We start from the raw sequence: 26,532 nt of genomic DNA on the forward strand, positions 1-26,532 counted from the left end.
CCGTCCAATCCATATCCCCAGATAGCGAAGCGTGTCGTCCACCCATGGAAGTCCCATCTCCGGGTGATGAACCCCTTCCCAGTCGGTCTGCTCTCCAATAGCATAAATCTGTGATTTGGTTTTATTCACAGCGAGCCCAGAAGCTTCCTCAAACTGCGACTGTGTGGCCATCAGGGTTGGCAATGACTGCGTCGGCCGATGCAAGTAGATCAACGCATCATCAGCATATAGGGAAACAACATGCTCCACGTCCCCCACTTGTATGCCCTGACCTTTCAGCGTCGTGCGGAGATGACACGCCAGCAGTTCCATTGCCAGAGCAAAGAGTAAGGGGGAGATCAGACACCCCTGACGTGTCCCCCTCGTTATAGGTATTATGTCTGACACGTACCGCCCCGTGCGGACCCTAGCTACTGGCTGAGCATAAAGAAATTTTATCCACTGAACAAACCCGTCCCCTAGCCCCATTTTCAACAGTACCTTCCAGAGATAGGCCACCTGATCGAGTCGAACGCTTGTTCGATATCAAGAAATACTAGGGTGTTCTGCTGAGCTTGTCCCCCCAATGCCTGCATTACATGGGCCAGGCTACGAATATTCCGCAGTGTATTCCTGCCTGGAATAAAACCCGACTGGTCATCGTGGACCAGCCGTTTAAGATGGGGGAGGAGTCTACTTGCCAACACCTGACTAACAATCTTCAGATCCACATTCAGCATGGATATAGGCCTATACGAGCCAGGAAGAAGAGGATCCTTACCTGGCTTGGGTATCATAACTATCAGCCCTGCCCTCATGGAATCTGGGAGCGAGCCGCGATCGTGGGCCACCGTCATAATTTCAAGGAGTTTCGGGACAAGGAGCCCCTTGCACTCTTAATATAGTTCGGCTGCTAATCCGTCCATCCCGGGGGACTTTGCAGACTTCAGGTAGGCTATCGCCGCGTGTACCTCCTCCTCCCGTAGGGGGCCTCCTAATTCCTCCTGACAGTCTTCGTCAACACAGGGCAGTTGCAACCCCTCAAGATATACTTCCACGCCTTCAGGGCCCGTGGGGGGTTGTGACTCTGAGTATATTTTACATAAATGGGACCTAAAGACATCATATATCTCCTGTTGGGTATATACCCTCTGGCCCACATCATTCTTCAGTGCCAGAATCGGATGAGGTTGCTTTTCTGCCCGAATCAGACGTGCCAGCAACCGCCCAGCCTTGTCACCCTCTGTATACCATCTCCGTCTGCTGGCAGTTCTATTAAATTTGCCAAGCGAGGCCCATGTGTCCCCCAGCTGTGGCAGTCCATTCAGGCCGCCTCTCCTGATCAGTGGGAAAGTCTTTTTCTAATGCCGCCAGCCGTTCCTCATATTGGCGGAGATCACGCTCCAACACCTTCTTTACCCCCACCTCCGTGGATAAACAGACCCCTCGAACCACTATCTTCATTGCGTCCCATTTGGTTGCCCTTGTGCTAGCCGAGCCCCAGTTAACCTCCAGATATACCTCGAGCCCCTGTAGGATAGCAGCTTTGTAGGTCGGGTCGCCCAAAGCCTCCGTGTTGAGCCTCCATAGTGGGACCCTAGGCCTCGGTCTGCTCAACGAATACGTGAGCAGGATCTGGGAGTGGTCGGACAGGTATCGAGCCAAGTATTGGATCTCCGCTTCTCTGTGCATTGCCGTTCCCTGGAGAATAAAATAGCCCAGTCTACTATGGGTATTGGCAGCAGGTGGGTGGCACGAGTACACCCGACGATCGGGGTTGCGGTGTCGCCATGCATCTAGTAAACCATAACTCTGGAGCATCTGGCCCATCGCTTTTCTCGTCTTAGGTTTGGCATCTAACTTTGGGGGGCACCTATCTAATTCCCCGTCAAGGGCACAATTAAAGTCTCCTGCAATAAGTAGCTCAGTTTCCAGGGCCAGGTCTAACTGTCCCATCACTTGACCTAGAAACACCCCATCATCACAGTTTGGAGCGTATATATTTACCAGGCATATATTATGCCCATCTAATGTCCCCGCCACCATCAGAAACCTCCCCTCCGGATCCTATTTAGTTTGTACGGCCTTGAAGGGGACTCCCGGCACCACCCAAATCAATGGGAGAAGTGTGGCTCACTGTGGAGAAGTGTGGCTCACTGGTTAGAGCAGGCAGACCCTGAAGCAGAGGTCAGACCCGGGACCAGGGTTCAATTCCCGACGCGGCAGGGTCTTGAGCTCAAATGTCCATGGACTCGATAATTCTCGCTTCGGTGCCTGACCTAATCATGGGTTCACACTCTGCAACTCTGGGCATTAAGCTTGCTTAATCTCCACAACGGCCCCCCTGCGGCGGGATGCCTGGCTTTCACCTTGGGGATGCCCTGTAGGGGCTATCTCACAGGTAAAAGCCAGGACGGGTTCCCAAGGCAAGCGCGGAGATACCCCTTCGGGGGTCGATTCAGGCGCTATATAAGAAACATAATAATAATAATAATAATAATGCACCCCTGGCGAACCCTGAGTAAGATGTTGCGAAAAACTGCCCCCTCCATCTACGTTGGACATACTTGAGAGGGTCCCCCCATAGGTGCGTCTCCTGCAGCAAGGCTATGCTTACCCCATAGCGCCGGAGATAGGTGGCCACCCTAATTCGCTTAATCATGTTATTGAGCCCCCTGACATTCCATGTTATCAGCTTATACCGTAGTGAATCACCCATCATTTGTTAGCAGTCCGTGACATCTCAGCACCCTACTATTCCACAAGGCCCCCCCCAGCATTGCAATGCGACCCTCCAAAAAACAGACATCTTGCTTGTCCCATAAAGTAGCAACAACATGTAGACCCAGCAGCGACCCCCCCACAACCATAACAAGAAACCCCAACTCCCCCCACCCACAGGCGGTAGCCCTGCATTCACCTAACCCGTCCCTGGTCAGAGGACACAGTACCCCGCCCCACAGCTCCACCTACCCCTTAGACCTCCCCCCTCAACTTGTAATCAATGAATGGAAAAATATCAAAAAGTACGTCCAAAAAGTCCGGGGGTATCCCTCAGCCCTCTGAGTTGATGTTCAGCCGACTGCCTGGTACCGTGCAGCCCCGCCCAACCATCGGTCTAGCCCAGCCGTCACAGCACTCTACAGCCGGCCAGGTAATTCCATAAGTGGCGCAATAGTGCACCCTCTTGAATGCAACAGGTTTCGAGCCCCCACCCTCCCTTTCCCCTGAGTCTCCAGGCGGACGGCCCCTTTTACAAGTCCTTCGGCCCCGGACAGTTCCCACCGGGCCAAAAAATATAGAAATACTCACAGTGTCCATGATCCCACTTTTCGCACTCTCACCAACAGGTCCACCAGTCAATTGCCTCCCGAGGTCTCAACCACCAGGCCGGAGGCATCTCCCGACTCCAATTGCGTTTCCTGCACCAAGCACAATGGGGAGAACTGGTTCCGGTTCGGGATCACCTCCCGTTCTGTCCGGAGAGTACCGTCCGGGGCCACCGTGATACGTCCTCCCTCTGCAAGATCACGGCCACCCGGGTGCTGATCTCCCTCTTTACGTCGTTGGTTCCGCAGCCTCCCACTCTGTCGTCTCTGCTCCTGCCATCCCTGTGATTGGTCGTGGTCTGCCAGGCCCAGCGAGTCCATCCAGCCATCCGCGTCCGATGGGTTATCAAAAAAATGTGTCCTGTCTCCGTGCTGTACCCAGAGCCTGCCCGGGAAGAACAAGCTATATTTAATATTCTGGCTCTGAATCCGTCTCTTTACCCTTAGAAAATCGTTCCGGAGATCTTGCACTCTCCTCGTGTAGTCAGGGAAGATATGGATGTCGTGATTGTCAAATCTAGGCGGGCCTATTTTGCGGATGTGCTGCAGGATTGTGTCCCAGTCCTTAAAATTGAAGAGTCGAGCTATAATGGCCCTAGGCGGGGATCCCGGCTTCGCAAGTGGCCCCAGAGTCCTGTCGGCCCTTTCCACTGCAAACATGTTGGAGAGACGTAGGGTCAGGAAAACTTTCCCAATCCAGTCCTCGAGGAATAGGTCTGCCGCCGGCCCTTCTGCCCATTCCACAAATCCCAGAAAGCGAAGATTATTCCTTCTGGACCGTCCTTCTGCATCCTCTGCCCGAACCTCCAAGCGGGCCGTATGTCCTTTGAGAGCCGTGACCATCTCCATCAGCTGACGGACCTCGATTGCAATGCGCTCAGGTCTCCCTCCGCGGTGGTAACCCTGTCTGCCACCTTCCTGAGGTCCAGGCGCAAATGGTTGATATCCATAGCCATCCCGTCCATTTTTGTTTCCAGCGCCACTCTGGAGTCACGGATCGCCGCTAAAATACCATCTTTATCCCGGGCTGCTGTATCCCGGTGGGACTCCATTTCCTGGTCCATGCTGGGGCGTTCCGCCGACGTTGGGCCTGGGACCGTGTACTGCACAATTTTATTCGTCTGGGCTCCCCGTAGAGGCCGGTCTCTCCCCATAGTTGGCGTGGCTGCCTAGGGTGCTTCGCAGAGGCCCTCTGTCATCCGGCGCAACCACAGTCGAGACCGCCTCGTGTGTCGCACCCAGGCCTCGGTGTTGGTTACGCAGCTCCCGACAGTTCAGGCTGCTAGCTGTTGATGAAGTCCGGGCCTACTCTCGCGCCACCCCTAGGCCCCGTCCGACCAATCTGCACCACCACACACTTGTGGCCCCGGGGTTCTTCCGCCAGGCCACCTTCGGCTCTGGTATCTGCGCGGTCCCCCGCGCCGCCGTCAGGATATTAGGGCCGAGGTGGATGCTGCCCTCCACACAGCCAACAACCAAAGGGAAACTGCCAATACGGTTATTTACTTCATATGATTTAGTTCATAGGATGCGCGGCACAACCATCAAAACACCTTTAAGCTCATTAGTAGCTTTTATTTCATTATGTCAATTTTTATCAAAATTTCTCCAGAAAAAGCACTTTGATACATGTAATAAATAATACATGTGAAAAATGAACATAAACAGTACACGAAGAAAAATTCAAGACAAATAAACTTTCATTCAGCAACTCTCAGACACCACTCACTCTCCACATCCACCAACTGCACTTACACCACATTTTCTTACACAATTACATAAATGAAAAAAGAAGAAAACCAAACAACATTGCTACTAGTCATATTTTTGAAACTGTATCCTATACAAAATTCACAACTATTCTTGCTTTAAGATTCCCATTAATTTAATACAATGGATGCCAACTGTAGGTTTCAAGTATTAAAGGTAAGTGTTTGGTAAATACAAGGTCTACACGTTTCGAACCCTCCAATTATTGGGGTACTCGTCAGGACCAACCTCACTGCAAAAAAACTAAAACAATAATGTGAAAGACTGCCTTTTATAGCCCTGAGAATTATGTCGCCGATATTCACAGCTAAATTGACTTACCTACATTCAATATGCCCAACAAGGTCGAGTAAATTCACTACTTAATGGTGAATCTAGAGGACACACACAACAAGAAAAAAAAATGGAAATGAAAGTAAAAATCACAGTCCTGTCACTTTGGTTCTATGATTCTAGCTTGAGACGTGAGCGGGATTTGAAAAAGCAGTGCGGGGACTTACTTGAAAGTGTATCAAGTTGCTCTTGTTAGCGTCAGCTTGCGATTTTGATTATTCTCGCAGCATCCTGTTTAAAAACCCAAAAATCTGTTTTAGCATGCCTTCTTTCAATGGCGAAGCCCAGCAGTCCCAGATGGCCTCATTGCCAAGTTCTTACCATTTGTCGTTGCTTCGTACTGATGGCTTAGCGGATTCTTATTCAATTCGAAAGCCGCGTACTGTTCTCCGTAAATGCTGCAGAAAAATAGGAGCATTGAATTTCAATTCCTGCAATTTGTAATATCGGGTAAACGACACAAGCCAGATTCCGTGTCCCTCACCTTGCGTGTTACGGAGTGTTTCTTCCGGCATACGTCATAGCCAATAGACGTGCTAGCCAAGCCTGACCCGTTCTCACACTTAAGGCGGAGCCGGGTGAGCAGGGTAATCTGGTCTTAGTAGTTTTTAGATTTAGCCGCTGTAAATAGATGTGTATGGGAGTACAAAGTCTCATGCTGCTATTGCGGAGCAATTGTTTAAAATGCTAACCGTGCATTACTCGTTCTCCCGTCTAATGCGATCTCCTGTTTCTTGAAAAAAGATGGTCTAATCCCTATATTTTCTATTCTTTCACGATCAGGGCAGATTTGTGTGTGGTTGAAACCTATTAAGAAGCAAGTAGCCTGCTGGTTTGATGTGTATGTTACGGTCCGGACTAACAGACAGTGTTGAACCTTCAAGGCCACTATATTCTGTGTGTCAGTGTCCGGTATACCATATACCAGACAGTGTATCAAGGATGAGAATGGACTACGGTTACCTAATTGACCTCCTGGGGTGTCAGTTCCCAAAGGGAATTATAACTTGTATAATTCCGAAAGCTCATTAAGTCCTGACACCGTTGTGTCAAATTTGACAATCAATAGTGCTTCTCTTTTGGATAGTTTAAATTCGTGGTCCCCACCACGTGGATCTATTTAAAAAATGAGCTACTAATGAGCTTAAAGGTGCTTTGATGGTTGTGCCGCGCATCTTTTGGAACTAAATCATATGAAGTAAATATCAGTATTGGCAGTTTGCCTTTGGTTGTTGCTTTAAGGGTGCTCAGCCTTACTGCTTTAGAGCCGTACCCTTTGTTGTTTCTTGGCCCTCCACACAGCAGCCCCGCGGGGACCTCACCTCCAGGCCTCAGTCCTGGCACGTCGCCGCTCCACCCCAGTCGCGGAATCAGGGCTACCCACGGCACACACTGTCACTGCAGGGGGAAGGGGGTCCTCCGGGCCGCCCGTCAGGCCCCTCTAGGGTCAGTCCAGCACACAGGCCTTCTCGCTGCCTCCAGGCCACGGTATCCGGGTCCCCAGCCAGTCTAGGCTAGACCAGGGGCACGTCTCCAAGTGTCTGCCCATGGCCCCACCCCGACCACAGAGGCCTGGGTAGGCCCACCAGCAGACCCCCTCTTCTTCCAAACTCCACCGGGCCCCGCGTTCTTCCGGGCAGGGGGGGCAGTCCCCAGACAGTCCGGCCCCCTCGGGCACCAAATCGCCATCGGGCCGCCTCGTTGCCCTCAGGTAGTTTCAGCCGGGGTGCGAGTAGGCCGCACCTCTCCGGCCTCACGTAGAGCCCCGCTGCGGTCAGCCAGCCGGCTGCTCACATTTACCGCCAATTGTCCACACTCTCCGGCCGGGGTCCGCCTTCCAGTGCGGGAACACCACCAACCTCCGGGGCCCTCACAGTCGCGGCGGCGCGCCTCACCGACACAGCACCCCAGCGCCCGCCATCTTCCACTTTCAGGCTGCGGTGGGACCGCCGCGGGTCTCGAGGAATTCTGAAGCTGCGGTCCAAGGGAGGGGCTCAACTCTGACACCACGGAGGTCCGGTGGGGCCCTCCCAGATCAGGGTCAGATTCAGAGGCACCACTGTGCCAGGATTATGAAGGATTACGTTCCATTGGGGCAGGAGCTGAATAAATTCATGTCTAGCCCGCCATCTTGTTAAGCCACACCCCCCGTCCTGGTGGAGGGTTGCATGGGATATCCATGGACTGTTGTAGGGCGTCGGTGTCGATGGTGTGGTGGTCCTCTCCGGCATCCCAGGTGTGTTGTATTCTGTGCTTTGCTGAATGTGGTGTGTGCCCCTCTGCGATGTGAAGGGGAGATGCATGTTGACTTTGTGTTGACATGTATGTTGGCTCATTGTGCTGGTTTGCATGCAGACTGTATGGCAATGTACATTGTGAATGTTTGGTTGGTGCTGGATTCTTCTGTGGGACACTGTACATTTGGACTACATGACAGATGTGGGGTCGTACGCGTATATTTCCATTTCACAGTTTCCGGCTCTGTGAGATGTAGTAGGCATGTTTCTGTGCATGAGCGGAGCCAGTTGTGACCTCTGTCCTGCACTGTCGGCTATGCGCATTGTACCACGTTGTCGTCAATATGGGTATGCTGTTCTAGTTATGTGTGCGTGCTGCAGTGTGCCAAGGGGATCTGGGACATGATCCTCGGTGAATGTGGGTGTGCAGTGTGCTACACCTCGCTGTGCATGTGTGCCATTGTGCCCATCGCCCCCCGTCTTGCCAGTCCCTCTTTGTTGTACTCTCTGTTGATGTTGTGTCAGGTCCTCTCAAGCTGTGTCCATACTCCCTACTCCTTGCACCATCTCCACACTGATGACTGTAGCCTGGTTTTCCTCCAGCTTCTCCTGTGACGTTCAACTGCCACCTCCTGTCGCCGTTGCTGCCTTCCTGTTGGCAACAGGTTTGTGCCAGACTTAGCTTGTCACTCCATGCTGTCGCCTATTGGCCTTCTCAATTGGCCTCCTCAGCACTCCAACTGCATTCCAGGTGGTCTGCTAGTGGGTCAGTTGCTGGTAGTGTTCTGTCACCTCCGTTACACTGGTCTTGTTTTCCTGCGGTCTGCACCCCGTCTTCCTCTCCCTCTTCTCTTTGGCCTTCCCAGACCCCGTTGTTCCTTGCTGGTGGTCTGTGGGGGTTGTGGCGTTCGAGTTGGCTTCTGCGCTGGGTCAGGGTGCATCCATGTTGCTACGTGCTTTGGCTTGTTTCTGGTGTGTTTTTTTCGGTGGTTTTAATGGTGCATTGTCCCGCCAGATGCGTGGGATTTGCACGACTGTGGCTGCTTTTCGCAAATTTTTGTACCGCAGTTGGTCTCATTGCATGTTTTTTAGCATTTGCATATTGCATTTTTGCTGCGTGGCGTTAATTTTCACATGTACATTTGATGCGTTATCTGGTGTCTATTGCATGCTGCCGCTGCTCTGTGAATTCCACGTTGACACAGGGTTCTTTTCCTGCGATAGGCTGCGATGTTGAAAGTTGCGTTACGCTACTCTTGAGGTAGTTATCACACGTTCTTGTGAATATACCCCTGTGTTTTTTAGATGACAGCCTTTAGACCATGTTTAGTGTCACTCGCATCAAAGGTGCAAAAGACCTAAGCTCGACAGAATACATTATAATAGTACAGTTTTAGTTTATTAGCAGGATCGCGTTTGTTTGAAATATTTTATGGAAGTACTGAACCCTGCTGGGTTTGTTTGTGGTCTCCTCTAGCTTGAGGAGTATAAACTCACATTTTAACGACTACTTGAACTTCGGCTGTGTAAATCAAAAACCATATTTGTGTTTGCATGTATAATCTTATATAGACTCCTTAAGTTCAAAGTTAAATGAAGTTCCCTGATGCGATTTATTTCTGTGCTCCTTTTGCAGGTATATATTTTTCCCCCGAGGCCGACAATTTGCAAGTCTATAAAGAGTACATAGAACAGCTTCCCTTGACGGATGACCCAGAAATATTTGGGATGCATGAAAACGCCAATTTAGCTTTCCAGGTTTGTGAGCTTTGGTGAACTGACTTAATTTTAATTGTTTGAAATGAATTAATCATGTTTACCTTGAAGCAAAAATCTGATTCCATATTGATAGTCTGCTAAGCAGAAATAAAGAGTGTCAAATTCTAACGCAAATTTTATTGATGTGTTTTTATATCAAGTTTCTTCACTGCGATATTAACATGGTTTTCTGAAATTCTGAGGTCTGATTATTTTTTAGGATGATTTGTTTAAATGTGTGTGTGTGTGTGTGTATTTATATATATTTTTTTTACTTAATTGCGTTTTTTGTCACATATATTTGAAAGACGTTACACTAACATATTGAGAACATAAAGTACAATATTTTATGGAAGCAAAAACTATTTTAAATATTTGGTAGTAGGTACATGAGGTAGAAGGTTGTATAGTACTAATTTCAAAGTCGCCGCAATTGAAGATCTTAAAGAAGCACATATTATACACATGAATTTTATGTTAGTAGGCAGTAGTTAGGAAGTTTTGTTATTGCATACATTTCCCTTTATTATTACACAGATTCTAGTTTCTCCACACAGCTATTGCAATTAAATGTTTCATTATGTCTAGGAGTCCAAGTTAAGAAAACTGTAAAATACACAGAAAAGCACAGAAAGATAGAATATTATGTATCCTAGTTTTCTATGTAAAGTGAAGTGTTATGCTTCTGCAGGTAATCTACAGTTATGTTGTTAGTCTACAGACTATCAGTGGTTCCCAAACTGGGGTCAGCGACACATTCCCTGGGGGTCCACAGGCAGTAGGTTTAAAAGCACTGAAGAGTACCTTGTATAACCAGTAGTTTTTTGGCAGCAATAAAAGTGTAAAGATACCTCCGGTGATTAATGTACCTGCAAAGTTTGGGAACCACTAGTCTACATCATGTCCTATGTATTGAGCAACTTGGATGACAGGCTGACCAAAAATCTTATGATTAGGTATGCTGTTGACATGTAAAAGTGATCATAAATTGACTCCTTTACACTCTATTTAACCTAATAACTATCGAATTGAAGTACTGAATAATTTTGCTTCTACAAAGTGTGCGTGCAGTGCACAAAAATCCAGGCTTTGTGAGTCCGAACCCTCAGTCACAATGTAAACATAACATATGAGTTGCAAATCCATTTGTGGCTCCCAGTGTCCTGCTATGTTTTCACGAAAGGGTTGCTTTATTAGAATTTTTTTAACCACTACGGAAGTGAAATGATTGAAAGAGGGAAGATATAAACTGGCTTCTAATACATTAAATGCATGCAGTGGTACTGCTGCAGGTTGTGCCTGTTGGCAATCTCGTGAGAAGATCACGTTAGGGTAGGTATTCTTGTGGTAAGAAGAGGAAAGGCTAGGTACATTTTAATTAGTTGGACTGCCGAAGATGCATAAAAAGTGGTTTTAGTAACTCAGTCCTCGGGATTCGGGAAGCATGTAGCAACATGGGCATTTTTAAGTTTAGCCTGAATTTATTGTTTTCAGTATAAACTTAAATGTAACTTACATCCCCCTACTCTCTTTCCTAGCTTCTCATTGGTTCCTGAGCGTGCTAATTACCTTTCCTCCATTTCTATTGGTGGCAGCATATTTTCCTGCATTTACCAAAGCTTGTTCCTCATCTGTTTCCCGAAATATTGCCACAGTTGAAAATGTTATCTTATAACTGTTCTGCTCTTCTTGTCTAAGGACCTTATTACGAGTGGGCTGGTAATTTTTTAGGGTATTTTTCGCATATGATAAAATGAGAGTCCAGTGGGTCGCGATTTATTAGATGCGATACATACCGCCCCTTTACGAGTGTTTCCCAATAAAGGGACATCATATCCTTACCTTAACAAAACCTGCATGTCCCAGTATTTACAGGCCATTTTTGTCCTCGATAAATTTTGTCGTGTTGAACATGCCATAATGTGTCTGGTACGTTAAATTTTTATGGCAATACTCATAATTTCAATATGTACTGTAACAGGAGTTAATGAATCAATTTAAATGCCAACTTCAACGAGGGCCTAAGTCTGGAATGTCAACATTTCTAATACCAATTGTACAAGCTCATAAACATATGTCAATATTCAATTTCCTAACAAGGATACAAGGAGCTTGATGCTTTTGCAGCTTTGCAGTTTTTTTAAGACACCAAATTTTATGAATTTCATTGGTTGAAACATCATCAAAAAGTAACCAGCGGCATATCAGTGCATACAGTCATATACTTAAAATGCAGCTTTACACATTTACCTGCGACGGATATTGAGTGAGCATAGCTAAGGATCATGAACCAACATATGATTTGTTGCTTTGCAAATTAGAGCCAGATTCTAAAAAGCACTTTCGATTTTGCTGTTGCACGCGAGTAAACATCTGGAACCCACTGTAAAGTAAGTGTGGGATCATTCTGAAAATGATTAAATTGGACGATTTAAAATATTGATGAATGTAATTACATTGCATCTGAATGTCAACCTTGAAATTACATTTTATGACATTCAAATTATGTTTTGACCCTGGTGTGTAGTAGAATTAATGTTAGTAGGAAATATAGTTTGTGCTTATTGTGGCCCCTATAATTGAGCTACACTAAATGTGAAGTGTATAGATTTATCTTAGTTTGTTGCAAATATTGCATAGGTTTATTACATTTTATTATGAAAAAGAATGAGTGAAGGTGTATGAACTTTTTCACACACACATGAATGTTGCCTCCCAGTACCTTTAATTTGTGCTAACTAGGTCTGTAAGTCTAATCACAATACTGACATTTTAGCTCTCCTGTGATAATTGGCACTAATGACTGACTAGGGCAGCAGCCTTTCTCCCATTTGCTTGGGGAAACCTGTGAATACTTGTATTTTTATTCTCATAGAAAGGCTGATATTCTAGCCTTTTTGCCGTAATACTGTCATACTGTAGTTTTGCTGCATAAGGTTCTAGAGAGCTGCAAAACCAATGCTCTAATATGGAACACACCTGAACATCTCTGATTATGATTAAAATGCATTAACCTATGTGTTCCTATTGCAAAGGATTAGCACAAAAGGGTTTGTACGGGGTCTCATGGAATGCGAATGGACTTGTAAATGACCTATCAGATCTAGATTTTGTCACCTATATCAGGGTGTTCAACATTGTGGCGTTACAAGAGACTTGGCTAATTGACCCTCCTCATTTGCAGGGGTTTCTGCATTGTTTTACAAGTGCACTCAAAGGGGAAAAATATGGACACCTGCAAGGAGGACTGGTCACATACGTTGCAAACACAATAACTGCCCGTGAATTTGGTCCTACATAACCAGCAACCTTAGCAGTAAACTTATTTTCCCCTTCATCATCGTCATCATCAACAAACACAAGGGATAACAACATTATGATAATAAATGGTTATATTCAACTGAAACGAAAAACCAAGGTAGCAGAGGAAATGTGCAACTTTATTGAAGCATGGATAAGAAAATGCTTTACGCAAGATGGCCGCGAGGAGGGTGTAAGAGGGGCGAGCTCCGGGATAAGGGATCACTGTTGGTGCAAATCCCGACCGGAGCGACCCCATTACAACACCCCCCCACGCCGGTACACTGAAGCCGACTCCCCCCGGGACACGGAGAAAAAAAACAGAAGACGGGGCAACCTGACCAGACACGCCAAGGAGGATCGGCGCGACCGTCGCGAGAGTCCCCTCGACTTCCAGGTCGGGACATGCCCCAGAGCGCTGCCCTGCACCCCAGCAAGCAGCAAATCCCCCCCCCTCCCCCCGCTCGTACCTGCAGTGGGGCAACGACGAGGTGGCGGCCAGAGACGGCCAGCGACGGCTTCATCGGGACACCAGGGAGCAGCCCAGAACCGCTAGACACAGCGCCTAAAGCAAGGCAAACTTAGCGACGCCCCAGCAACACCGAGGCACCGCAGCTGGGCATAGGCGAGAGGCGGCAGACCTCACGCTCCAAGACGGACCTCGCACCGGTCCCGACCATCACCACCGGCTGGGCTGCCTGGCCCCAAAATGGCCGACTGCCAATAACAACTACCCCTTAAAAAAGGGCACAGGTGAGCCTAATCAAGAAATAAGCCCCACGCTCCATGCTGCCTCCGCTAACGATCCCTAAGGGCACTTCACAGGGGCGCCTCCCCATGCCCCCAACGCTAATACTCATCACTCACCCTCATACAGGGTTGCCTGACCTTAAGATGGCCGCCATCCGGGACATCTCTATACCTACAAAAGGGTCCTGATTCTCCAGTTTTAACACTGCTCCTGGACCTGACTAAACCTCAATATTTGAGCAGGGTTCAGGATCCTGCTCTACCCAAGTCAGACTACCAGCTCAAAGTCTTTAACTTCTGGGAAGATAAGCCCACTCAAGGCAGCAATTTGACCAGGGAACCCGGGCTGACTAAGACTCCATCATCAGCGTATCCATCTCTCCCAACCTAGGAACCTCAGAGGCACCAAGTGACAGTGCCTCCCCCAGTACCCGCAGTAGACCAGCACCTACAAGACTCAACGGGCCTCTTCCTCCAGGGACCTGTCCCCTACCTTACCCTACAACACGCCCGTCTTCCTATGACTCAGCTCGCCCCAGGGCATGCTGTCCACCGCTCTCTGACTCCTAACACCCCCAGGACCCGGCGCTAACCCCCTACTCCACTGGTCAGCCCTCCCCTGCCCCCCTCGCCTACTCCAACCACATCCCGCGCAACCATCCACGCGACACTATTCCCCCTGCGCATCCCCGCTACCTCTACAACGCTTCTACCTCTAAACCGATCCTACCCATCTCCTACCCCGGAGGTTTTGCCTCCCCCTCAGCCCAGCTAAGATGCCACCGACTGCACAACCAGACACACATCTCTGCCCTTCCTCTACTCACCTCTCTCCCCAAGGGCAGAACACCTTCGCTATAACGTTCCCACGCAACCTCTCCTTCAAAGCAAAAAAACGCTTCAAAAAGAATATAATTAGACTTTACCCCGAAACGCTAGTTGTTGACACTTACCACTGCACTACCAGAGGACAGAGGAAAATGGACCTCATTTTCCACACCAACAGACCTGACGTCTGGGCAACCACCTTCTACTCATCCCTCCCCGTCTCCAAAACGACCTTCACCAAACGTAATCGCAAACTAACCATCGCCCCTCTGATCCAACAATCTCTGACCGGAGACATCTCCATCACCATCTATGAGAATGGCACCATTCTAATTCAGGCGAAAGACGAAAACCTAGAGTTTTTCGACTCTCTCTTCCCCACCCTCAAGATGGCCACTATCCATTACCCCCACAAAAGCACCCCCTCCCCACCTACTAGCTCCGCACTAACTCCCGGTCCACAGAGCATGCTCCCGCCACCCCGACAGCCCCTCACTACGTCACTTAGTCTCACCACCAATCAGATGTCACCATCAGCCCCAGCTCCCCCTATTTCCCAACCTCCGGCCTTCACCCCACACTCCCATCCTCTCACTATCCAGCCATCCTCTCATCCCCAAAGGACATCCAAACCCCCGCTCCCCAGCTCCCAAAACACCACTAGCTACCTATCCGCCACCCTTAGAGATCCACCCCAGCCTCCACAACGCCCCCTGCTCTCCCACTATGCCAATCCTGCATCCTCTCACTCCCCAGCTCCCCCTTCCCCCCTTCCCCCGTCCTCCCCCCAGCACTCCCTAACTTCAAGTACTCAGCCCCCCATTCATCCCCAAAGAAACCACACCCCCCCTCACCCCAGTTCCCAAACCACAACCAGCACTCAGCCCCTTCCCCGCAGAGATCCTCCCCCCTACAGAGATCCCCCCCTCACCCGAGATGGCGCATCGCCTGAACCTTATTGAGGCGCAGATCGCGACCCTGATCCTAGGCCTGAAAGAAACCCTATCTGCCTTAGGGAATCTCCAGATGCCCTCTCCTCATCCCCTCCACCCCACATCCCTCCTCCCCTCCCCAGGAATGACTATCCCAACACCATCCAGGTCCACCCTCACCCAGATCCCCTGCACCCTCGCACTAAGGACCTGTCGGAACCTCGAATTATTATTCCCAGAAGAACTACAGACTCCCTCTCTCCCCAGGAAGTGAGCGCACTCGTTGCCTCGTACGAACTCCCCCCGAACCAGTCAGCCCAGGCTCCACACACGAACTCGACTCTCTCCTCTTCGATACAAGTCATCACCGGTGTAGGTAGAAACCCCCCCCCAGCAGAGCCACGAGACCTCCACCGTTTCTTTCCTCCATACCCAGAGCCAAACCCGACAAGATTAAAGCGAAAGAAATACCCCCCATGAACTGTATGCTTATCAACAGCCGGTCCGCAGTCAAACATGCAACGGAAATAGCCGAAGCCATCCTCTCCCATGACCTGGATGTAGCCTTCATCACGGAAACATGGCTAAACACCGCATCTCTCCCCATTCTGGACATGCTGGTCCCGCCCGGATTCTCAATCATCCGTAAAGACAGACCCATACACAAAGGTGGGGGCATAGCAATTATCCACAAAAATGACCTCTCCATCTCCGAAGCTCCCTCCGGCCTGTACAGTTCCTTTGAATGCCTGTCGATCAACATCAAATCTCAATGTCAGAGCTCACGTCAATGCCATCTCCTATACCATCCCCCAGGCAACTCCAACGAATTTAGAACTCAGCTGTCAGATCTCATCACCCAATCAACTCTTAACAGCGACGACAATCTAATTCTAGGCGATCTCAACCTCAGATGGAACGAACCCACTAACCCGCTGATTCAATCTCTCAACTCCCTTCTGCAGGCCAATGATCTGATCCAACACTGCTCAGAAGAAACGCATTACAGAGGAGCGACCCTGGATGCCATCATTGCGAATAAAAATGCAATCTCGATCGATCACATCATACCGGTTGACTGGTCAGACCACCACATCATTCTCTTTCATATTACTCAGCCAGCCCTATCCCTCCCACCCACCCAAGCCCCCCCTAAGTGGGTCAGGAACACTTCTAGAATCCCCCGAGACAAGCTAGAAGAAGGTCTCAGCTCACTCCTCCCGAACACGAAGGAGTCCCTCTCAACCTCAGATCTCACCTCACTCTACCATTCCAACCTTGAGCTCGCCCTGGATCAGCTCGCACCTCTGAAACTAAAAAAACCCAGAAGCATCCCCTCCAGGTCTTGGTTCTCGACTGACATTAATGAGGAAAGAAGACATCTAAGATACTTGGAAAGAACATGGAGGACCAACCCTACCACCCTCCATCGGGACCACCTCAAGACAGCTCGCAAAAATTATTATACCCACATCAAAAGCAAAAAATCATCCTTCTTCTGCTCCGCCCTTGACAACGCCAAAAACCGCTCCAAAGAACTCTTTACCATCATCAGGAATCAAACTTCCATCCCTAAGGCATCCAACATAGTAGCATCGAAGACCCTGTGCGAAAACTTTGCTAGTTTCTTCAATGAAAAAATCGCCAAAATTGATCGCTCATTCAGCACGAATCCTTCACCCAACCTTAACACCCTTGTAATCCCATCTATCCGTTGGTCTTCCTTCCAGCCGATTAAGGAAGAATTGATAAGCAATCTTATCGCTGCCGCTAAACCATCATCTCATTCCCTCGATCAACTGCCCTCGAGACTGACAAAGGATATGAAACTCACTCTAGCCCCAATCTGGGCCAAGATCATCAACAGCTCCTTGAAAGAGGGCTTCATCCCCGACTGCCTCAAACTAGGACAAGTCACTCCTCTTCTAAAAAAACCAGGCCTTGATCTCACTGACCTGAACAACTTCCGCCCGGTCTCAAACCTTCCGTTCCTAGCCAAAATTCTGGAAAGATGCGTGCTTGCACAATTAACCCAACATCTGGAGATTTCCAATCTATTGGACCCGCACCAATCAGGGTTCAGGAAGGGCTGCAGCACCGAAACCGCAATCCTAAATGTCCTAGATGATCTGCACATGTCACTCGACTCCAACCAATGCAGCCTTCTTATCCTCCTTGACCTCTCGGCTGCATTCGACACCGTGGATCATTCCCTCTTACTTAATGCCCTCCGAGAGAGAGCTGGCATCGAAAAGACAGTCTTAAAATGGTTCTCCTCTTTCCTGAACAACCGCACCCAAAAAATAAAGATCAACAGCTTCGAATCTGACCCCCTCCCCGTCAGCAGAGGAGTCCCCCAAGGGTCAGTACTCTCTCCACAACTCTTCAACATCTACATGGAACCCCTCACTTCACTCCTAAGGAACTCCAACATCCCATTCCACCTCTACGCAGATGACACCCAACTATATTTGAAAACCACCTCGATAGCAGACATTCACAGACTAAATGCGACACTCATGAAGGTCCAACAGTGGCTCACAGCCAACCACCTCAAACTGAATGAAGAAAAAACAGAAGTTCTCCTAATATCGAACAAAGATGAAAACCCACAAATAGTGGAATGGCTCAAAGCCTTAAATGCTCTCAATGTCTCTCTGACACCAACAAACTCCGCAAAATCCTTAGGAATCACCCTCGACTCCAAACTGGACATGAACAAACACATCTCTAATACCGCCAAAAGCGCATTCCTGAACCTGAAACTTCTACACAAGATCAAACCCTTCCTCCCCCCCAAAGACCTGAAACAGGCCACCCAGGCACTTGTGCTTTCCAGAATAGACTATGGCATCGCAGTGCTGACGGGAACGGCCAAGACGCACCTGGAACCACTCACCTCCACCCTCAACGCAGCAGCAAGAATGGTCACAGGAACAAAGAAATTTGACCACATCTCCCCAGCACTCAAAGAACTGAAATGGCTCCCGATTGTCCAAAGAGCCAACTTCCGCACAGCCTGCCTCACTCATAAAGCCCTACATACAGGCAAACCGGAATACCTGGCTTCTAAACTCAAAAGGGCGGGTCAGTCCAGGAACCTCAGAAGCTCCAGCACACTTTTACTCATCCCTCTGAAATCACAGAAGCGAAAAACATCTAATAAATCCTTTGCGGGGAATGCCCCCAGAATCTGGAACTCCATCCCCCCTCATATCAGAATGACTGCCTCCTTCCCGCAATTCAAATCGCTACTCAAAGCCTTCTTCCTTGAACACTCTGGTGCCTAAGATGACCCTCATACGGGACAATGTTAGTCAGCTTTCTAGCGGAACCTTGAACAATTTGATTCTCGCCAGATCACCATCCCTTACTCCGCTCAAGTTACTGTTGCACGGACTCTATTTCCTGCTTGTTGTTGTTCTATGTATATTTGCTGTGAAGCGCTCTGATACCTCTGGGTCCAGCTAGCGCTATACAAAACTTCAATAAATAAATAAATAAATAAATAAATAAATAAATAAGAGAAGGGCCCACAACTGACCTCATTCTTACTGGGGACCTAGATTTCAATCTAATGGGTTCCTCCTCAAATGAAGAAATGTTACTCCAACACACAATCTGGAACATCCCACCGTAAGAGAAACCTCAATTATCTAAACAAACTAAGGCAGGATAGTTGGTCCTGGAGGAACTGGAACATCTTAATTTAAGAGCTATAAACGCAGATCAGCTCGAGATAACCCTCCTGTAACAACACCAGCTCAACAAGAACAAATACCATATTGGACTACACCTCTGTCTCCCTAGATTTGTTTAATAAAATTACTTAGTTTCAGCTGGATGACAAAGGTGATAGTGATCACCGGACTCAAGAAATTGAGCTCAAAACAATCATCCCTATTTTTGAACTGTGCCGAGCTTCTCAAGGACCAGAATTCACCATTAATCTTTAAAAAATCAACTTCATGATAGCCGCAGAAAGTAGGATGTTGGAAATTGCAAAACATCACTTTGAATTGAGGTCTAGACAAGGTGAAGTTAGAAAATGTGAACATTTTGCTACAACAATGGCAGTATATGCAACTAAGATCAAACCACCAAACCCACAGAGATTTAGCAGTGTGAAGCCCATACCACAAACTGCCAAGCAAGATATCAAGCTCACCAAAAATTCCATCAGTCGCTCACTGACACAACTGCACCACAAGCCAAATGATAAAACACAACTACAATTATTAGGAAAGCAAATGGCACTGTTGAAAAAATAAAAAAGGGAGGCAAATAGAGATGTGGAGAACTACCTCTGGGCAAAATGACATGCCTACATTAAACAAAATAACAGCGCCAGCTTCTGGAGCACCATAAATAAATTCATCCGCCCAGACCACAATGGAATCTCTTCGAACATTTCAGAGGAAGCATGGGTACATTTCCATGGGTCCCATTTCCACCAAGACACGGAGCTCAGGGTGTGGGGTCAAGAATCTCAAAATGTATCAGAAGGCCAAATAACCACCAAGGCCTGGCCTGCAAGTAAGCATACCGTACTTCGGAAATTAGAAGAAGATTTATTAACAGAGGACCTGTCAACGAGCCAAATTAGTACCATCAAACAGCAAATAGGTAAAGGAAGGAGAGAAGGGGCTCCCGGCCCAAATGGAATACCACTGGTACTTTATAAGCTGGAGACACACTTTGGGGCAGAAGCATTGGAACCACTCTTCGGAGAAATAAGGATGCCGAACACTCTTGTCAATCAATTATCTCACCAATTTACAAGTCAGGTGAAAAGTCAACACCACAAAACTATCGGCTAGTGGCCCTAATGGACAATGAGGCAAAATTATTTGCTGGAATGTTACTAGAGGAGCTTCAGGCATGTGCTACAGAGAAATCTGCAATTCCATTAAACCAGACTGCATTTGCAAAATCAGTTGGGACCATCACAAATATACTATGGCAATGCTTATGGATAAGGCTGAATCTACAAAGATGCCCCTTTACCTATGTTTTATTTATTATAAGGGATCCTTCTACCATGTCAATCGCAACAGACTATGGTCCAAATTGCACAGTTGGGGGCTGCCACAGTCCCTATTAAACGTGCTGATAAATCTGCACACTGATACATGGGTTCAGATAAAGCTGGGCGATGGGTAACTCCTGTCAAGACGTATACCAACGGAAAAAGGGCTTAAAGAAGGATGTGTTTTAGCACCTACATTTTTTAACTTATTTATAGCTGACCTTGTCCCGCTACTAAATACTTGTAATTCACACGCCCCAAAATTGGGAGACATATTACTGCCATGTCTCCTATATGCGGACAGTTACAAAAAAGGGGGTGGTCGGTTACATAACATTTCCTCAAATTAATTTCATCAGTAATTGTTAAAAGGTACACACATAAACAGAGTAAATATGAAACTGAATTTAATTCAGCTGTGTACAGTGATATCCAGTACTTTCACAAGTATTATATTTCATTTCATACAATACATAGCAATTGATGAAGTCATCATTCAATATAGTGCTCGGTGGGTGTCAAAAGAAAAAAGGGGGGGTTTTGGATTCAGTTAGGTAGGGTGTGGTTGGGATAGATTGAGGGACATAGAAAAGGAATTGTGTCCTGTGAACAATTCTGTATCAATCTGAGAACATTTCCAGTCTTCATTAGATCACACGGTTCCCTATATAAACATTACACGGGGGCCATATATGGCTATTTCTGTTGTAGCGTGTATGTTGAAAATAATGTTGTCGACGTTTCGACCCCTATGGTAAGGGCAGGTAGTTCCTCAGTCTAGGGTCTTCATCAGGACTATAGAAATATTGAGCACATATATTATGGCGTTTAAAGATGTCCCACTTCAGTTGGAGACTTGCGCCGTTGAGGGTATTTAGATTCTTCTACGGAAGAGAACTGTAGGTGGATGTATGGAGTCCCAGATGAGTTGAGAACTAGCGTGGTAGAGATGAATTTGAAGATCCCCTTCAATTGTATCCATTAGTTGGTGTGGTGTAAGTCAGACACCATCTAGAAGAATTATTCAGGGAGAAGGTCTTGATGTTCATTAGTTGGCATAGTGGTGTAGGTCAATCACACCATCTGTGGCTCTGCTGGCGTGAATCTTCAGCGGGAACCCTATATCACTGTACACAGCTGAATTAAATTCAGTTTCATATTTACTCTGTTTATGTGTGTACCTTTTAACAATTGCTGATGAAATTAATTTGAGGAAATGTTATGTAACCGGCCACCCCCTTTTTTGTAACTACATGTTGACCCAGGTCGGTGAGTAAAGGGTTTACCCCGTTATTACCTACCACTCCTATATGCGGACGACATAGTCCTGATCAGCCAAACAAAAGTAGGATTACAACACCTTTTAAATGCTACACAGGACTTTTCTAAAGCAAATGGTTTAACGATAAATCTGGACAAATCAAGAACCATGACTGTCAGCAATAAAAGAAAAAAACGACCTGCTTGGTTCTTGGGAGGGACCCGAATTGAGGACACTTTGGAATACAAATATCTTGGCGTAAAGCTAGACAAAGGTGTCCGATATTTGGCACAGAAAAACAGCATCAGGCATCAAGGCCTTGCCCTGGCAACTTCTCTAAAAACAATAAACACCAAACTAAATGGGCCATTGATTCTGCCCTTGGTACACGTGGTTCGTGCAAAGCTACTGCCAACAATTACCTATGGCAGTGAGGCTCAGAAAGGAAGAGATGCTAAAATACTTGACACTACAGTAACAACTACATACATGGTCATATTCGGGCTGCCCAAATATACTTCACCTACGCAAATCAGACTCAAGTTTGGTATACAGAAACAATATCTTGCAAGACAAGGGGCATACATCATTACCTGGGACAAAGTGCGGAAAGCCCCTCAGGAAACTCTAAATGAACAGCTATGGAAGGAGCTACAACAACATACTGCTTTACCTGCTGAGAATTATCTGAAAAGCAGCTTACATAATGTGGGGCTGAAATCAGCTTTGGGAAATACCTACAACTACCACCAAATTAATATAAGCATTGGCATAGCCAATAGGTCTCGCCTTTGGGACCTTATAAGTGTTTAGTTATCCAGCACAATATCCTTTGTGCAACAACATCAAGTGTTGCATGGCTAAACACTTATAAGGTCCCAAAGGAGAGACCTTTTGGCTATGCCAATGCTTGTTAAAGTTGTTGTTAGAAAGTGTTTAAGTGATATTGTAACCTAGTAGCTGGCTGCAATTTGTGTGCTTGGTTAGGTCATAATTTAATTTGGTCACTTTCACAAACAGTAATAATAATGCCTGGCATAATTGAAATGCTCCTTATTTGAAAAACATAACTAGTAAAACAGTCACATCATGGATGTTATTCAGATTTCGTTTTTAATTCTTGTGGCACAGGCTTGCAATAAAAAATAGAAAAAATAACCAGTGCACTAGCTTGCTAAGGTCAGACCTAATGGCCTTGCAACTGCTTGTTTTCTTCTCTTTTTGCTGAGGGGGAGTGGCATTATACAGCATAAAAGTACTGATAATGCTTAAGATCATCATCCGTTCAACCTGTGTTTTTGGAATGATATCTACAGTTCTGAGATCAAAATCCCCATCTACAGTAGTTTACAAACATGAACATAGGGCTGAGCGGAGATCAACAGAGGCCATTATACAAGTGCACAGAACGAAATTAAATAAAGCAACCACCCGTTGGTATGCAGTGAAACCGAGCTACCTCTATTAAATTGTCAGGTTTTAATGAAAGATTGTGGAGTGGTTCTCACAGAACAATCATATTACGTAGAAAATTATGACGCAAAAATGGCCGACAGTGCAATGCGTGTTACATTTGAGTGGTGAAGTAGTCTATCCCAGTAGGGTTTGAAAAACCTGAAACAAATGCAATCTCCTTTAGTGGTTTCGTTGCTGTCTTTAAAGTACCCATTTCATCTCAGATTGTTCAATATTAAGATTCAAATAAAAAGATTATAAAAAAATATTAGATTTCAAAATTACCCTAGATGCTGCTATCAGTAATTCCAGTTGTGTAAAAGCAGCAGTGGGGCCAATTGTTTCCGAGATACAATTGTTGCGCATTTACAGATCTTCTGTTGCATGCATGCTGTCAGGAAAGGGCAAGCCTCCTCCCTCACCACCCTAAAAGTTCAGAAACAAATGGGCGTTCGCTTGGATGCTGTCCGTGTCCTCTGCATTCCCCATCAATAATGGTAACGCGCGTGACGTGTTGTTTGTTTGCCCCTGGGTGGCATCGTTCGAGGGTCGTTGCACTCAGGATGCTGAGGTGACCCGAAGCTCGAGCGTTGTTCCTCAGCTCTGAAGTCAGCCACTCTGGTCGTTAGGCCACATCCTCTCCCCAGACATGGTGCTAGAAGCCATTGCAGAGGAGCGCTGTTGTTTTTATTTTTAAGTTCAACCTATGATAGTGCTCGTACACATTACCACATTACCAGGCTAGGGTTTGAAATCCTCAATTTAAACATCCAATTGTTTGATCTTGTAAACTGCCTAATAACAGCAGGAAATAATGTAGGGAACTTTCAGGGTTTGGGTTGGAAGTGGCTAGATCAAACTGCAGTCTAAGCACAGAGGTCCATTTATAGAGGCCCACTCCACCATCCACAGTTCGAAACTTAACCCCGCAAACACCTCCCAATAACTTTGCTAAAACATAACAGCCTGCAAAGGGTAATGGATGGATGTGGTCTAACGGCTAGAGCGGTCAACCTCAAACCTGGCCAATTGGGTTGGGTCTCAGCAGGGGCGCTCAACATCCTGTGATTCTGGGCAAATCACTGAATCTCCCCGCGACTACCAAAAATGAATGTGTCCCTGTGTAATGTAACTGGTGCTCATGTAAAGCGCTCCAATACCTTTGGCTGCAGTTCCCGCTATATAAAACCCTAACAAACAAAAAAAGGGACTTGCGAGCAAAAGACCATGTCGTCGAAAATGTGCACTGATGAGTTAGGGACAGGGTAAGGTTCAAGACCCAGCGTCGGCTCCACATTCTGGGATTCTGTCTGGGCAAATCACTTATTCTCCCCGTGCCTACACATATGAATTTGACCTTGTGTGAGTAGTTTGGTGCTCATCACTGCCTGTTGGATGTACCTTGTCTGCTTATAAACCTGGCCGTCCCCTGGCTGGTAAACAGCGACACTCAGCAATGCACCAAGTATCATGACAGTGCCAGACCAGAAAGAGGATCTACAACCAGCACTCTCGCAGACACACAGCCACAACATGATGCCTGACTTGCCTTTTAAAAAGTGTTGTGTCAGATGAAACATTGTTTTTCGAAAAGTCTACTTAGTGTTATATGTTATATGTTAATGGTCATTTATAAAGCGCACTTACACTGGGTGGCTTCATGGCGCTGAAAGGATCAGTGTACTGTGCAGAATTGTTTAGTTATATGCTTGCAGAAATAGCCAGGTCTTAAGGGACTTCCTAAATTGCAAAATATCAGTACTAGTCCGTATTTCCAGTGTAAGGAAATTCCACAATTTAGGCGCAAGAACCGCAAATCTGCACCCTCCTTGACATACACGTTTAAACCTGGGAATAGTAAGGAGTGAAAGGTGAGACGATCGGAGATTATGTGAGGGAATATGTCTGACTATCAAGCTGTTAATGAATGCAGGGCTATTACCCTGCAAGGCTTTAAAAACAAGACAGCCCGTTTTAAAAGCACAACGTTGAAAGATCGGGAGCCAAAGTAACTTCCTCAACAGGGGCGTGACTGGTTGCCATTTTGGTTGACGAAAGACCAGTCGGGCTGCATGGTTTTGAACCAGCTGCAGCCGTTTAAAAAAGATAGGAGGGCATTCCCAGATACACAGAGTTGGCATAATCCAGATGTGACAAAACTGTAGCAATTATAATCTGGATCATGTGTTCACTCTTAATGAACAAAATATTGTATTCTAGGACATGTAGTTCTACATTTCTCATTGTAAGTAAAAGCAAACAAGCATTTTCAAAGACAATAAGCCTCGCCTATGCGAGAACAATTGTCTTTGTCGATGTGTTTGAGCCAAGTTGTACAGCTGTGCAGTTGCCTTACAGCATTGCTGAAATTAAAGAAAACAAAAGGGGCTATAACACACAATAAGCCTCGCCTATGCGAGAACAATTGTCTTTGTCGATGTGTTTGAGCCAAGTTGTACAGCTGTGCAGTTGCCTTACAGCATTGCTGAAATTAAAGAAAATAAAAGGAGCTATAACGCAATCATGGTTTGCTTCTTTGAAGCGCTTTTCCCTTTTTATTTTTAGCCATGCTGCACCACAGTCACACTGATCAGCATGGCTAAACAACCCCTGACAAAGCCAATAGTTGTCGCATAGGCGAGACCTATTGGCTCCACCAATGCTTGTTTGCTTTTGGGATCTGGCCAAACAATATGATGATCATCATTACTTAACGGGGCCTTATTAAGACCCCGCCCGTAAGGCTGCATGGTTGCTTTGTTAAACCCTGCAGCCTTACAAATAGTGCTAGATAAATGACTAGGGGCGGTGCTACCATCCCACCTGGCGGAACTTCCATTGACTCCGGCCGCCCTCACCTGCCAGAAGGGAGCTACGGAAATGAGGCACGTCAACAACTGTCACTCTACGATTTCATTGGTCCCTTCAGATGAGTGACAGGTAACCTAGAACGAGCAATCCTGCCCTGTAGGGCGGGTGTGTACTAAATCGAGGTGCATTTGCTTCCCAGAAATCAGCTTGGTTGTCAAATTTAAACTACAGCATAAAATCTAGAAAACAAAAGACGCTCGCACCAGTCCCAGGCACTGTGAATGTCTGACGGTATTCTTATTGTCATTCAAGTTCACATGTTTAGGTGTGAAGGTAAAAACTACAGCATTTATTGCAATCTACGACGAGGCTGTAGGTGGTGGGTAAATTGTGCACTGGCGGACGACGAGGCTCAAGGTCTAATCCCAGCTTCTCAATTTGACTACACGTGTGATCCTGAACAGATAGCTCGTTCTCTCTCTCCGTCCCTCCCCTCATTTCTCCCAGAATAGTGAGAGATTACAATGCCCTGCAGGAAGATGTTGACGTCTGTATTTAAAACGAGACCTTAAAAAGTTGAATGTATAGCGTCTGTAGTGTGCTTCAGTATTTTGTAATCGTATACAACATGCAAATCATTTGGAAGTTCTGAGGGAAACGTGGTTCATCCTGCACAGAGCATAGGGGGTTCGTTTTTCAAAGTAGGCGATATTAAACAGTTTTTATATTACAGAGAAGGTAGGGTTTTTTTAGGAATAAA

General features: G+C 46.8%; 1 protein-coding gene across 1 annotated transcript in view; it reads left to right on the forward strand.

The window, feature by feature from the left end:
• Window positions 1-26,532, forward strand: part of LOC144818685 (dynein axonemal heavy chain 6-like) — a 1,395,111-nt gene that overhangs the window by 1,157,849 nt on the left and 210,730 nt on the right. The window contains exon 31 of the mRNA XM_078676337.1: window positions 9,285-9,406. Coding sequence (XP_078532463.1) covers window positions 9,285-9,406 — 122 coding nt within the window. The remainder of the gene's footprint in view (window positions 1-9,284; window positions 9,407-26,532) is intronic.

The sequence above is a fragment of the Lissotriton helveticus genome, chromosome 2_1 (assembly GCF_964261635.1).
Source record: "Lissotriton helveticus chromosome 2_1, aLisHel1.1, whole genome shotgun sequence".
In the NCBI taxonomy this organism is placed as follows: domain Eukaryota; kingdom Metazoa; phylum Chordata; class Amphibia; order Caudata; family Salamandridae; genus Lissotriton; species Lissotriton helveticus.